This window comes from Jaculus jaculus, chromosome 20 (genome assembly GCF_020740685.1).
Source record: "Jaculus jaculus isolate mJacJac1 chromosome 20, mJacJac1.mat.Y.cur, whole genome shotgun sequence".
NCBI classification, from domain to species: Eukaryota; Metazoa; Chordata; class Mammalia; order Rodentia; family Dipodidae; genus Jaculus; species Jaculus jaculus.
In genome coordinates this window covers 24,590,961-24,604,008 of record NC_059121.1, presented here as the reverse complement: position 1 = coordinate 24,604,008, position 13,048 = coordinate 24,590,961, and the positions used below count along the sequence as shown (strand labels likewise).

General features: G+C 46.5%; 1 protein-coding gene across 1 annotated transcript in view; it reads left to right on the top strand.

Moving 5' to 3' along the window:
- Window positions 1-13,048, top strand: part of Itga1 (integrin subunit alpha 1) — a 147,902-nt gene that overhangs the window by 78,277 nt on the left and 56,577 nt on the right. The window contains exons 4-6 of the mRNA XM_045139023.1: window positions 188-276; window positions 399-510; window positions 1,115-1,242. Coding sequence (XP_044994958.1) covers window positions 188-276; window positions 399-510; window positions 1,115-1,242 — 329 coding nt within the window. The remainder of the gene's footprint in view (window positions 1-187; window positions 277-398; window positions 511-1,114; window positions 1,243-13,048) is intronic.

Sequence of the window (13,048 nt, the reverse complement as noted above, 5' to 3'; positions counted from 1 at the left end):
TTCACTATGTAGCCTCAGGGTGGCCTCGAACTCATGGCGATCCTCCTACCTCTGCCTCCCAAGGGCTGGGATGAAAGGCGTGTGCCACCATGCCCGGCTACAAATGCAATATTTCAATGAGAAGACATTTTGCTTTCATATGATGCCACTTATTCTCGCCCTCTTAAAAGTTTGTTCTATTTTGCAGTAAATACGTCGATCCCCAATGTCACGGAAATAAAAGAGAACATGACATTTGGATCAACGTTAGTCACCAATCCCAAAGGAGGATTTCTGGTGAGAAAGAAGAGAGTTAACAATTTTGTACAAAAGCAAGGATGTGTCCTTATGAGTTTTTTTTTTTTAATCTCTCGTATAATAGTCAACCTTACGGTTTTTAATCTTTTATTTTTTTGAAGGCATGCGGGCCCTTATATGCCTATAGATGTGGGCATTTGCATTACACAACTGGAGTGTGTTCCGACGTCAACCCTGCCTTTCAAGTTGTGAGCTCATTTGCCCCCGTACAAGGTACACGTTTTGTGCGCTGTCCCTGCGTGTTGGGAAGGGGTCAGCAGCGGGTGCGGGCTGCACGTCCCCAGCAGCCTGCCAGCAAGCCTCCGATACTTCACCTCACCTCAGCAGTACCAACTTCGGTAACTGGCTGCTTTGCCAGTGTCTAACCACCACTTGTTGCTGTCTCTAGAAGCGATATTAGCATAAATTTCCTTTGAAGTGGCCTTTACACTTCATAGCTAAAGCTGGCTTTACTTAAAGAGCAAAGCTCTTTGAGAGAAGTATCTTTACCGGAGCTATGCACAGAGCCAGAACATCAACTTCATATTGAGAAATTGTCTAAACAGAACACTTAGAACATTAAAAAAAAAAAAAAAAAAAAAAAGCACAATGAACTAGAGACGGCTTTAGCGTGGTGTGAACCCCAGACAAATTCTAAGTGTATGCAATGATTATCTGTGACCTCTTGGACCTTTTTCTAAAGCTTTCCTGGCGGCAAAGGCAGCGTGTGCACTTTGTGAGACGTCAGCTTGTCTCTTAAAGTGAGCTGCTTTCAGCCGTGAGGATGCATCACCGACTTCTAACATGATCGATTCCAAATTGGCCGCTTTTGTTGCAGAATGCAGTTCTCAGCTGGACATAGTCATTGTTCTGGACGGTTCCAACAGCATTTACCCCTGGGAGAGTGTGACAGCATTTTTAAATGACCTTCTTGAAAGGATGGATATCGGTCCCAAACAGACACAGGTATGTGACTCTGCATTTTTTTTCCCTGGTTTTCTAAATACAAATCATGTACATTTTTTGTTGTTATTGTTGTGTCGAGGTAGGTCTCACTCTGGCCCAGGATTCACTATGGAGTCTCAGGGTGGCCTCGAACTCACAGTGATCCTCCTACCTCTGCCTCCCGAGTGCTGGGATTAAAGGCGTGCACCACCACACCCAGCTCTCATGTACAGATTTTTAATCAAGCAAACTCTTCTGAAAATAAACTAGTTGAGAAAGCTAAAATTAAGGATGAGTTTTATCCTGCTTTCATTTCTGAGGAAAGGGACATTACCTCCAACCATGTTATTTTCTATAAGAAAAATATGAAAACCATTCTCAATGTTCTCGGACAATATTTCCTGCATATCTCTATGAACTTATAATTCAGCTCGTCATTACAAGCTAGATGAGGATGCTTGTGGTGATGTCAGAGAAGGTTTCCAGTTGTGTGGGAAGGGATCTGAACTGTCAGGGACAGAGAGCCATAGATCTTACAACAAGGAACCAACGGGTAACTGGCATCAGCGTGCTTCTTAAATGCTGACTCCCGTACATTCATAGTTTCTTTTCTAAAATACAAAGTAACATGCCAGGCTCACGCCTGCGCACGTAAAAGGAAGGCTGTTGCTCCGCGCACACCCCGTCCTGTCTGCACACGAAGCAGTGCGGCTCACACAACTCTACTTTAGACACCGAGCCTGCAGCTGGTTAACTCAGCATCTGTTAAAGGCATGAGGTCAGAGACCTTAACGTTCAGAGCAGACACAACAAGCCGATAAAATATCAAAATGAGTTAAGTGCCCGGCATGGTGGCACACGCCTTTAATCCCAGCACTCGGGAGGCAGAGGTAGGAGGATCGCCGTGAGTTCAAGGCCAGCCTGAGGCTCCATAGTGAATTCCAGGTCCGCCTGGGCTAGAGTGAAATCCCACCTCAAAACAATAACAACAAACAAAGGGTTCAGTGCCTAGAAGACTGGAATGAGCCCTACAGGAGGAATCCAAAAGGCTGCGCCAGGCTTTGGTACTTGGGGAGCTCTGGAGAGTGAGGGCTAACCCTCATTCCGTGTACTCCTCTTCCCTGTGCGTGCCTCTGAGGTGGCGAAGGTTCTGAGGAAGCTGAGTGATGATCACGTTCACCAGGATTTAAGGACAGCAGGACACACGGCTCTGGGATTGCAAGCCCGGCAGTTCCACGATTGGTTGTGTCTAATCTCCCGCATAGTATTTCCCAACCTCTTCCCATCCCACCCCGATGCACTGCCTCCTGGGACTGCCCCGTGGCCCAGGACAGGCCAGGCTCTCCCGGTCTGCCTGCTCCCCTCCACCCTGTTCTGTCCCCTCAGCTGTAGCTTCTCATCCAAGCCTTTCCTTCCAACCCTAATACCATTCTTGGAATAGCTTTTGAATTTTCTACCACCATATATAGCCATCTGAATGGTTGATTTTACCTTCCATTCAATGATCTATTTGACTTTAAAATATGCCTGGCTCTTCGTGGACGCCAGGGCAGCTGTGGCACGTTTGAAATTTCTCCACTGCTTACGGAAGAAAAGTCTGCTTGAGAATAAGAAGCTGCGTGCCCAGGACTCCGTTTTGCACCGTCACTTTCTTAGACGCTCAAGCTATTCTGTCACCAGTGTTATGATTTTCACTGTGAAAACAATTCATTTGTCTTAATAAGCATTCTAAGAGGAGCTAGTCCATCCGAGGAAACCTAGCGTGCCGGGGTGGTCCTCCTGCAGTCGTGTGTGTGTGTGTGTGTGTGTGTGTGTGTGTGTGTGTGTGTGTGTCTTGAAGGGGACAATGACCTTTATTCAGAAGACTGGAACTAGCTCTGGGGGACCAGACACGTCAGTTAATGAAGGGACCTGAACTTACCCTGAAGCAAGGGATGGAGCCAGTGTCCCTTGGCTCTAGGACCCCTCTCCATAATGGAGACATTTCTTATTACAACGCTGTACCCGCTGTCATTTATAGCATCTCTGAACTTCACCCAGTACAACCAACCTGCTTTCAAAGCTCAGCAGGGCTCGTGGCACAGGCCTATAATCCCAGTACTCAAGAGGCTGCGGCAGAAGGGCCACCATGAGTACCCAGCCATGCTCCAGGCTGACCTGTGGTATGCAGTAAAACACTGTGTAAGAACTAAATACAGGGCTCAAGAGATGGCTCAGCAGTTAAGGCACGTTCCTATAAAGCCTAACGACCTGGGTTTGATTCCCCAGTTCCTACATAAAGTCAGATGCACTAAGTGGAGCATGCATCCAGTGTTTGTTTTCAGTTGCTAGAGACCCTGGAGCTCTGATTCATTCTCTCTCTCTCCCTCTCGCCTTGAAAATAAATAAATTAAAATATTTTAAAATTATTATTTTTTTTAAATTTATGTCTTTGTTTTTTCTTTTTCAAGGTAGAGTCTCACTCTAGCTCAGGCTGACCTGGAATTCACTATGTAGTCTCCGGGTGGCCTTGAACTCACGGTGATCCTCCCACCTCTGCCTCCTGAGTGCTGGGATTAAAGGTGTATGCCACCACGCCCAGCCTAAAATTTAATTTTAAAAGACTTGAAAAATAAAGAGACCATGTTTCTGAATTTTCATGTCACATTTTGCTTGTATCAGAAGCTGAATTTTGATACCAACTCATGTATTTATTCAAATGAAATTACTGAGCGTGTTCTGCGTACAGATCTACGATAAAGCCTGAGAGATTGCAGAAAGTAACAGACATGGCTATTGTCTCAATGGCACTTCTGTGTTCAACACAGTGACCCCCTCAGTGTGGCTCACAGACTTCCTGCTTCCAAATGCCTGAGGTACTTGGAGTATATCCCAGACTTTCAGAGTCAGAAACTCTGAGGGGTTAGGAACATGAATTTTACATAAGCAACCCAAACGATTCTTAAGCACAGTAAAGTTTGAAAAACGCCGGATCGATGCACTAGGCTTGTACTGATGTGTGTGCACGCACGTGTGTGTGTGTGTAAGTGTGTGTGCATGTGGGAGTGTGTCTGTGAGCCACGTCCTGCAGATTACAGGAGCTCAAGAGGAGATGCTGCCTCCTCTGACCCTTACGGCGGTCAGCGCAGCCCCTTGCTCTAAGAAGGAGCCCTCACTCAGCAGCTGCTGTGTAAATATCTACACCAAAATTTATGTATGCACTGCTGGGCTTTTCTCTCTTGTAGGACAGCTAAGGAGACCTTTTACTCTATGGATGGCATGTTTAGTATTTTAAGGCTTATTAATTTATACTTTAGCCTTGATTATTCACACTTCAGTCTCTTCTGATCTTTTGCATTCTGGTGGAAAGCTTTATCAAGGACTAGTTCACAAATATTTTCTTATAAAAGGGGGATTAGGAAGGGCCCATTAAGCCAGTTACACTTGCTAAGCAGCATTTGATAAGCTCTAAGTATAGCACATTGAAACTCTCTTTTAAATGTGTCCTTGTTTCAGTAGATTCAGTAAAGAGGTTCATTCATCGAAAATTTGGTAAAACATCTTCTCTTCAAAGATATGAATGACAAAACATGCTAACCTTTCCTGTGGTCTCTAGTAATTCTCTGCACAAACGGACAGTTTGTTTTGACAGCCATTTCTTTTTCAGCTGGGTTGCTTGTGTGATTTAAAGAAGTTTGATTTGGGGCAGAGTGTGTTTTTGCTTTTGATAGCCTATTTGTTTTTATGAAAGCATTTTATTCTTACAGATTGGCAGAACTAGCTTGTAGAATTTTCCTTCTCTTTCCTTATCCTTTATACTTCCATTCCTGAAAAGAAGAAAGTGAGTTGCATAAGAGACTTTCCAGAAGTTAAAAGATAAATAGCTGAGAACAAGCAGGGTGGAGAACTGTTAGACATCTCATCCATAACAAAGGCATAAATGCAGTAAGAACGGAGCGGATTAACCGTACTAGGAAGACCGGCTAGCAGAAAGCATACTTGAGGATGGCTTAGATGGGTCCGTGCAGTGGTCACTCGAGTTGAGACACTTAGTTCACTAGTCCCACATGCTACCTTAACACATGGGAAGCCCACAGCAACATCAGGCTGTTGCCAAGCTGGTCACAGCAAAGGCAGCTGCCCTGGGATGAGCCAGTCTTTCCAGAGTTTATTAGAATAAAGAACGTGTGTGTTTCCCTCGGATCAGCGTGGGTCAGTCAATCTGAAAGCCAACATAAGGTCATGATGAGGTCCTGTCTACAGAGTTTTCTTGAAATGAGTAGATGCATCTGCTGAGGAAAGCAGAAAACATCGGGAATTCCTAAGCACTGAGGTCATGAAATATAGTTCACTCCCACAAGGATGTTGGTGAGATACCTCATTGGTGGGGATTCTCCAAGGAGCCGAAACAGTGATAGGCAGGGCTTGGGGAATGGTTTAGCAGTTAAGGCATTTGCCTGCAAAGCCTAAGGACCCAGGTTCAATTCCCCAGGACCCACGTAAGCCAGATGCACAAGGTGGCACCCATGTTTCGAGTTTGTTTGCAGCGGCTGGAGGCCCTGGCATGCCCCTTCTCTTCTGTCTTTCTCTATCTACCTCTTCCCCTCCCTTTTTCTTAAATACATAAATAAAATATTTAAAAAAGAAAAAGTGATAGACAGCTATCAGGACATGATTCTTTTCTAGGCTAGCATAGACAAGTAGGAATTACAGTACCCTCCGCTGATCTCCTCTCTCTCTCTCCCTCTCCCTGGAGAGGTCAGAAATCACACCTTCATTGTTAGAGAAACAAGTAGGAAAGCAAAACAGAGTAAAAGCCTGTGAGTCCCTTTCTCAGCTAAAGGTTTCTTCGCTCTTTTACTCGGAGCAATACAGCCTGATACAAACAAACGCTGATGTTTTGTCTTCCTAGATTTGTCTTAATTTACTTTGCCCATATGAAGTACTTACTACTTGGTATTTTTTTTTTCTTTGTCTTAATTTACTTTTGCCCATAGGAAATAGCTGCTACTTGATATTTTTTTTCTTTCATACCTGAAAATACAGTACTTTCATGTACTACATTCTAAAGTAAAGTAGAGTACCTTAGAAAGCATTTTGACTTATTTTTCATCACTTTTCAAAGAGATATTTGGCCAGGCCTGATGGTGCCCGCCTGTGATCCCAGCACTTGGCAGATAGAAGCTAGAGGGGACAAGGAGCTCAGAAGCATCCTTGCCAATATTTCTAGTTCAAGGCCAGCCTAGGCTGCGCGAGACCCGTCGCAAAACAGGAAATAACAAGAATATATTTGGAAAGTGGTTTTCATGGTTTGCAACAGTTTTCTCGTGTTCATTATCCCCTCTGTTGACAAAAACTGTGGTGCAGATATGGCAATTTCATTATTCTTATTTTAGTAATGTAAAAAAAAAAATAAGCTGGGCATATTGGCATACGCCTTTCATCCCAGCACTCGGGTGGCAGAGATAGGAGCACCACTGAGGGGTTGAGGCCACCCTGAGATTACGTAGTGAATTCCAGGTCAGCCTGGACTAGAACAAGACCCTACCTCAAAAAAAAAAAAAAAAGAAAGAAAGAAAGAAAGAAAGAAAGAAAGAAAGAAAGAAAGAAATTAAACATCTTAAAACTAAGAATGAGAAAATCCATTTGCTCATACAGAGGTAATAGAACTTCACCTCAAATAAGTGTTATTTATTTTGTTTTCTAAAGTTTTTTTTTTCATTATTTTTCATGTCACAGAGAGAGAGAGTGAGAGAGAGAGAGAGGACTGGTGTGCCCGGGCCCCCAGCCATTGCAGTTCATCTCCAGAAGCGTCTGCCACCTTGTGCACGTGTGTGACCTTGCACACTTGCACCACCTTGTGTGTTTAGCTTATGTGGGACACGGAGAGTCGAACATGGGTCCTTAGGCTGCACAGGCAAGCGCCTTAACCTCTAAGCCATCTCTCCAGCCCTCAAATCAGTTGTTTTTGTAATATTTTATTTTTATTTATTTGACAGAGAAACAGGGGGGGGGGAGAGAGAAAGAGTGAGAGAGAGAGAGAGAGAGAATGGGCACACCTGGACCTCCAGCCACTGCAAACCAACTCCAGATGCGTGCGCCCCCTTGTGCATCTGACTAACGTGGGTCCTGGGGAATAGAGCCCGGGTCCTTTGGCTTTGCAGGCAAGCACCTTAACTGCTAAGCCACCCCACCACCCCTCAAATAAGTCTTAAAGGGACAGGGGCACTCAAAGCAAGACCGCTTGCTGCTTAAGCTTCCCGATCTTGTCAGCTGTGCTGATTCCTAGTACGAGAGAGAAATCACGACGGTCGCCTTCCGCAGTCCCAGATGTATCCTTGAGTAACTGCAAGCAGCGGCAGACCGCCTCAGTGGTGTGAAGCTTCCCTAAGGTAGCGGTTTCTCCCCAAAAGACAAAGGGAGAGAGGAAGACAACAAATCCTGTGTCACTATTTCCATGTGACCATTTGTATATGACCGGGAAGTGTGGCCAGAATGACGGAGACACCCATGGAGAACAGTTACTCAAATCTTCCCCCACGCTTCTGTGTAGCCCCATGAAGGCTTTTGCAAACCTACTCAAGAGACATTTGCAAACTAATATTTTTTTTACCCAAGACAGAGTAAAGGCTATAAAATTGCCTTTAAAAAAAAAAAACACCTATAAAAACAAACCTGAAACACTTTGCACTTACCATAAAAGATAAGATGGAATAAACATTATGGAGGTCTTATTGATCCTCAACACCTAAGCATAACATTGTTTTCAATAATAAATGGGGATGATATAAATATGTCAAATACGAGTGCATTACACTATATAAAACCAATAAATTGTGAGGCTTGATATAAAAGTGAAATATACTAATGGAACAATGTCTAGATTGTTCCCATCAGGAGTGTTGGCATGGCACTAAACAAGGCAAAAATGAAAGAGCGAGATTAATTAAGTTTTAGGAATATTATTTATCATTCTTTTTACCACACATTTTATGGCCACTTTCCTAGATGCCTTAAGCACGGGACTTGAAACTTGGTTCTGATGTTCAAAAAGAAGCCGGACTGAGCTCCACAGCTGTCCCCCTGCCAAGCAGTGGACTCTTCTCACACTGCCCCCTGGTCTGCAGTCTTCCCCACCAGCACCCCACGGGCCCCTTAGTAAGCACTCCACAGGGAGAGTCATCATTTCCCCCCGTAAGTCAACCAGGGTAGACTTTGAAATGATGGGAAACCCTCCTGTACAGCCAGAGGACCCGACAACCGGACCACCCCTCACGGCCCTTCAGCCCTTGTCCGCCCTGCCCGGCCTGGCCATTTTCTCAGTGTCCCCATCTCCACCCCTACCCGGTGCGCTGGGCAAGCTTGGCCGATCACTTCCACTGTCACCTGCGGTGATTTTCGTTGATCACCTCACCCACCAAGAGAAAGGGGCTCTCGTCTCGGGCGCTCCTAGCTCGCTCGCATCCCCCTTACCACCCTGTCTCCTGTCTGTTGTGTGCGTCTCTCTCTTTCGTGACAGGACTGTCCCTTCATTCCTTTATTTCCACGGTGCCCTTTAGAGGCTCATGTGTCGCCTGGAATAAAACAAGCAGGTCATTCATATTGCAAAGCGGGCTTCCTGGAATTCGTAGTTTTTCCTGAAATAAAAGGCATCACTGTCATCACCCCTGCCTGTTACCGCGCTTCGTGAAGTCGGGCTGAGCCTCTGAGCGACCAGCGCTGGCGTGTCCGGGGGTCTCCCGGGCGTCCCTGCGGTGTCTTGGTCTTGTCCCGAGCTCTGACCTTCCCAGCAGCCGCCGCCCTTCGCCGCACACCCAGTGGCTGCGATTTGCCGTCAACCCTGTCACCTTGGCACGTCCCGCGCCCGCCTCCCCTCCGCGGCAGTCTCTCCCACCAAGCGAGGGGCGACTAGACGCAACCTTGCCTGGCCGCAGCCTACTGTCGTCGCCTCACTGATGCTTCCAGGGACATGGGAGAGGAGGTCGTCTCTGACTCCGTCTCTTTTACGCCCCTCTCCAAGCCCATAAAAGCTGAAGCCTGGCTTCCGCTGACTTAACTCCAGAGAGGCGTGTGCTGACAACCTGAGCTACTGCCACCTTCACAGCCCGACTTCATCACGTGGGGCAGGGCAGGGCTGCAGTGGTATAGGTTGCTAAAAGCAAGGGCATCTCAGCCTGGGATCTTGTCACGCTAAGCAACTGTGCTTCTGTAAGCACAGGAAGTCTCATGGATCCCTGTCATTACTTCACTAAAGAAACTGTTCATCTGGGCTGGAGAGGTGGCTTAGCGGTTAAGCGCTTGCCTGTGAAGCCTAAGGACCCCAGTTCGAGGCTCGGTTCCCCAGGTCCCACGTTAGCCAGATGCACAAGGGGGCGCACGCATCTGGAGTTCGTTTGCAGTGGCTGGAGGCCCTGGCGTGCCCATTCTCTCTCTCTCTCTCTCTATCTGCCTCTTTGTCTCTCTGTCACTTTCAAATAAATGAAAATAAAAAAAAAAAGAAACTGTTCGTCTGTTGCTAGTTGTTGAATGAAAGACCAGAAGCGTAGTCCACACTGACCATAAATTGTCGACGCTCACTATAACTATAACTAAACTATAACTATAACTGACTCGGCAACAGAAGGCGACAATATAATTCTAAGTGGATGGACCACGCCTTTAAAGTTCTTTCACTCAGCAAACTTAGCGTACCCATTTTCAGTTCACCCCTTCTCTTTTCCCTTACCTTAAGAAGCGCATTAACATCTTAGGTGTGACTGTGCTTAACGATGCAATGACCGCAGCGGCCTTCTCCCTGGCTCGCTGTCTGTCTCCAACAGGAACGAAGCCAGTCGTGTTCCTCACCAGGCGTCCGTGAGCACTCAAAAAGCCACTGAAACTTTTTCATTTGCCCAAAAAAAAAAAAAAATCTTTCCAACTAGAAATGAGACAAAGAAAGTCATGTATTTATAAGATCACACATACAGTAGAGTGGCGTGATGTATCGATCTTTACAGGTAGCCATCTCCTCCTATTGTATAACAAGTCTTTTCCCAAATATATTACATAGAGCATTGAATATGTCCCTCACAAAATCTTCCCCTAAGTGACAATAAAACACATCTTTTTTCCAAGTAGCGTTCCTTCCACAGCACATGCGGTCACATGCAAAGCACAGGGAATAATTTCACAAGGATTTGCATGTGAATCTGTGGAAACCAACTGGGGACAGACGAGAACGTCTTCCTCTTATACCATGTCAACGCTGTGGCATTTTTGTGTAGCTAAGGGAGAGACAGAGAGACAGCCCTGCTAGAAAGGTGTTCCTGCAACTTGTTAATCATGCTTTTCTAAGTTTTTTTTTTTGAATTTTTATTTATTTATTTGAGAGCGACAGACACAGAGAGAAAGACAGATAGAGGGAGAGAGAGAGAATGGGCGCGCCAGGGCTTCCAGCCTCTGCAAACGAACTCCAGACACGTGCGCCCCCTTGTGCATCTGGCTAACGTGGGACCTGGGGAACCGAGCCTCGAACCGGGGTCCTTAGGCTTCACAGGCAAGCGCTTAATCGCTAAGCCATCTCTCCAGCCCTCTAAGTTTATTTTTGATCATGAAATTCTTGTCTAACATCTTAGCCATTAACATAGAATAAGATTACTAGAACTCCCGGGGAAAAATGTAAAGGGGGATACAAATTTGAATGATCTTCCTGGAAAAAAAAAAAAGAGGTTGCTAAGGTTGATCTTACATAGAAAGTTCTAGCAAATGTCACATGGAACAAAATCCGTGGTTAGCTTTCTGCAGCAGCCCGAATCCACTCTTAGGTCTCGAGGCTTAGGCAGATTTTGTTGTTGCCGTTGTTACTATTATTCTGTCTGTCCTTATTTTTCCAGGCAGGATTTCATGCAGCCAAGTCTAGCATTCAGATTCACTGTGTAGCTGAGGATGACCTTGAACTTCTGACCTTCCTGCCTCCGGTTCCCAAGTGCAGGAATCGCAGGTCTGCCCTGCGTCCCGGCTGCAGTGTCAGGTTGTCCTCACAGGCCTGTGTCCCGTGCTCCCCTGAATCAAGCAGCTCAGCCTGCAGCTCCCGAGAGGTCGAGCGTGTGCTTCCCACGGGGTCGGGAAGGGACGTCTCCTCGCCCCTTCCACTTGGAACTGGTTGTCCGTCCTTTGGGTCACCAGAGTCCGTTGCTACTGGATTCACCCTCCTTGTTGACACGCACCTTGAACTCAGGAGTGTCTTTTAGCTCCCACCCATGACCACTTTTTATCACTTTGCCAAAAAAAAAAAGAAGTCTGGAATCATTCTTGTATGCATTCTCTGCCACAAACTCTCTACTTAACTTCCATCCTCTGGCTTTTGTATCGGTCCAAGAAGAATCTGGTCAAAAAACGTCTACTCACTTTTCTTTCTCCGATTTAAAATGGCTTAAATTCCTTTGACTGTCACCCAGAAACATGCTCCACGCTGAAGGCTGTTTGATCCCTTCTCTCCCCCGCAGAATTCTCATAATCTGCTGCGTGTTCTTTACCTGGTTAGATGTTCTTTCCTCCAGAGCAGTGAAGACGGTTAGAGTCTGTCTTCTCCTCTCTCCGCAGAGCAGGCCATGGCTGGCCGGCCTTCACTGTAACGTCCACACATCCTCTGTCCTGACACCTATCATTTGTCCTCTGTCCTGACACCTATCATTCGTCCTCTGTCCTGACACCTATGTGCTCATCAGGCCGGTGGGGGTCTGGTTCATGTGCCATCGGTTATGAGCTAAGCCGTGACTGAAGCTGTCTCCGTCTTGGTCCTACCAACACTCAGTACAGCATTATATGTGTATGGATTGTAACTTGACCCTTTTCTTATAGTAAAAACTCTTAAATGGTCCTTTCTCTGAAGAAGACTCCCACCAGCCTCTAGTCTACGTTCTGAGGAGACCAGAGACCAGCACTGAATGTCACCTCCCTGAGCCGGGCGTTCCCACGGCCCACTCTTCCGTTTCCCACACTCCTATGCCGCAATCTTTCGCTGCCTGTCGTTTCTCTGCTATCTCGGTTTTCTGCGTGCTTGTGTGGAAGGCAGCAGTCATCCCTCAGGAATGTAGAGGGTCGACCATGAGCAAAGCAGACGACACGAAGGGACCACAGACAACACCGCAGTTGATGGCTCAGTCCACGCTCGTTACTCCGGCAGCCCTGGGCACTTGCAGAGCTAAGCCCAGGACGCACACGGGAAGGGCACAGCGCCCGCCCGCACGCCTGCTTTAGAGCCAAGGGGACCCTCGGCGACAGCAGGGGCTGGCTGTGCCGATGGCTAGGCAGGGGAAGCTTTGCAGGGAGCATAGAATAGAATCTTGCAGATTGAGTAGAATTTCGCTTAGCTGGAGACAAGGTAGGTTTGCTTCATGCTGGGGAGGAATGGAAATAATGAACAGAAAAGGTAGGGTAGGACCGTATATTGAGGGAAAGACTGGTTTTTACCCTTTTTCTTTTTTTTTTCAAGGAACCCGGTGGCTCAAGGAATGACTTGCAATTTTACCTATGTTTTTGTTGTTGCTTTTTTTTAAAATTTTTTTTTCGTTCATTTTTTATTTATTTATTTGAGAGCGACAGACAGAGAGAAAGACAGATAGAGGGAGAGAGAGAGAATGGGCGTGCCAGGGCTTCCAGCCACTGCAAACGAACTCCAGACGCGTGCGCCCCCTTGTGCATCTGGCTAACGTGGGACCTGGGGAACCGAGCCTTGAACCGGGGTCCTTAGGCTTCACAGGCAAGCGCTTAACCGCTAAGCCATCTCTCCAGCCCAGTTGTTGCTTTTTGTTGTTGTTGTTGAGGTAGGGTCTTGCTCTAGCCCACGCTGGCCTGGAATTTGCTATGT